This window comes from Camelina sativa, chromosome 11, assembly GCF_000633955.1.
Source record: "Camelina sativa cultivar DH55 chromosome 11, Cs, whole genome shotgun sequence".
In the NCBI taxonomy this organism is placed as follows: Eukaryota; Viridiplantae; Streptophyta; class Magnoliopsida; order Brassicales; family Brassicaceae; genus Camelina; species Camelina sativa.
The window spans coordinates 49,234,248-49,235,769 of record NC_025695.1 but is presented as its reverse complement, the minus strand read 5'-3'; the positions used below and the strand labels follow the sequence as shown (position 1 = coordinate 49,235,769).

The following is a 1,522-nucleotide window of genomic DNA, read 5'->3' as shown; positions in this document are numbered from 1 at the left end:
AACAAGACCACAGGTTTCACAAACATGCTTCAAAAACAAAACTTAATGCGAGTAAAAATTGTGATTGATGGATGATGATCGATTACCTCTCTGCGGATGTCATGTTTCTAGCTCGCGGAACCTGATCTAGTTTGAAATTTGGTTTCTCCCTTCTACTGCTTGGTTCCTGTAAGGGAGAGATTGTTTAATTTTAATGACATAGGCCGGTACATGAGAGAATAATATGCAAAGCTTGTATCGAGGTTTTGCTTACCGTTATGTTCATCCCATTGAATGACTGAGAGCAATTCGAGACGTCGTTGTTGTTTGGTGAGGTTGGTTGCAGAGAGTTCTTTAAGAACCGGTGTTCTAGCAACATCGATGCGGTTGGTCGCTCAGCTGGGTTCCTTTGGAAGCATAATCTCAGAAATTCTTTACCCTCAGGTGACATTGATTCAGGTATCGGTGGGCTATCTCTCATGACCTTGAACATAGCTGCAGCCTATGATTAAGGTAAAGTTGATACAAAGAGCTTTAGATATCAGGAGAAGAAAAAAAACTCAATATTAGACATACAGTATGTGTATGCTTACCCCTTCAAACTCACTCCAAGGAGGCTTCCCGGTAAACATCTCAATGATTGTACATCCTAAACTCCATATATCAACAGCAAAAGCGAGATCTGGGTTGCTATCTTTTTGCATCACAGCTTGCATGAGCTGTGTGAGTAAACAAATATATTAGTATACATATATAGAGAGAGTTTGTAGAGTCTAGTGCATTCTAAAGATCATAGAACAATGACCACCTCTGGTGCCATCCAGTACGGGCTTCCTTTTAACGAGAGATCAGCTCTTTGCCCGGTAAGCTGAATAAGATAAATAACAACTTTATTATTATCAAACTGAAACAAAGCAAAGACCAAGAATCCATGATATTCGCAGTCTGACTGATCACTGAAGAAGACAATTAGCAACAGTAATACTAGACAGAATATAGAACTCACGTGTTTAGCCATGCCAAAGTCAGCAAGCTTAACAACCCCAGAAGCATCAACCAGGAGATTAGCACCTTTGATATCCCTGATGACAATAACAAAAATAGGGAAACCAATAGGATTAAAGCTTCAACATCTGGAAAAATATACACCAAAAACTGATTACAGTAATATTGTGACTTTATATTACCTATGGACTGTCTTTTTATTGTGCAAATAAGCCAGGCCAGACAAAATGTGACGAGTAAAATTGCGAACAACAGATTCTGTCATGGTACCACCGCAATGATCACGGATAAATTTGTTTATTGAACCCGGGTGAACATATTCCAGGTATATAAAGAAACGATCTTCTACCTGTACATGCAAAATCAAAGAATTAGTCAATGGACCTTCAGCCACGCTGCATTGGGTTGGTAACTCTATACATGTAAACAGAGGATACTTACTGTCTCACTACCAAAATACTGCACAATGTTTGGATGTTGAAGGTTACTTAGAAGTTTGATCTCCTGAGATAAAAGAAAAAAAACGTTATGACATAGA

At 38.7% G+C, this 1,522-nt stretch overlaps 1 protein-coding gene across 2 annotated transcripts in view; it reads right to left on the bottom strand.

Annotated features, from left to right (window-relative positions):
• Nucleotides 1-1,522, bottom strand: part of LOC104727345 (mitogen-activated protein kinase kinase kinase YODA-like) — a 5,344-nt gene that overhangs the window by 1,137 nt on the left and 2,685 nt on the right. For both annotated transcript variants that reach the window (XM_010446419.2, XM_010446420.2), the window contains exons 5-10: nucleotides 1,167-1,333; nucleotides 986-1,061; nucleotides 788-847; nucleotides 573-698; nucleotides 254-481; nucleotides 87-166 (exon numbers count right to left, since the gene is read on the bottom strand). In XM_010446419.2, the coding sequence (XP_010444721.1) occupies nucleotides 87-166; nucleotides 254-481; nucleotides 573-698; nucleotides 788-847; nucleotides 986-1,061; nucleotides 1,167-1,333 (737 nt within the window). The remainder of the gene's footprint in view (nucleotides 1-86; nucleotides 167-253; nucleotides 482-572; nucleotides 699-787; nucleotides 848-985; nucleotides 1,062-1,166; nucleotides 1,334-1,522) is intronic.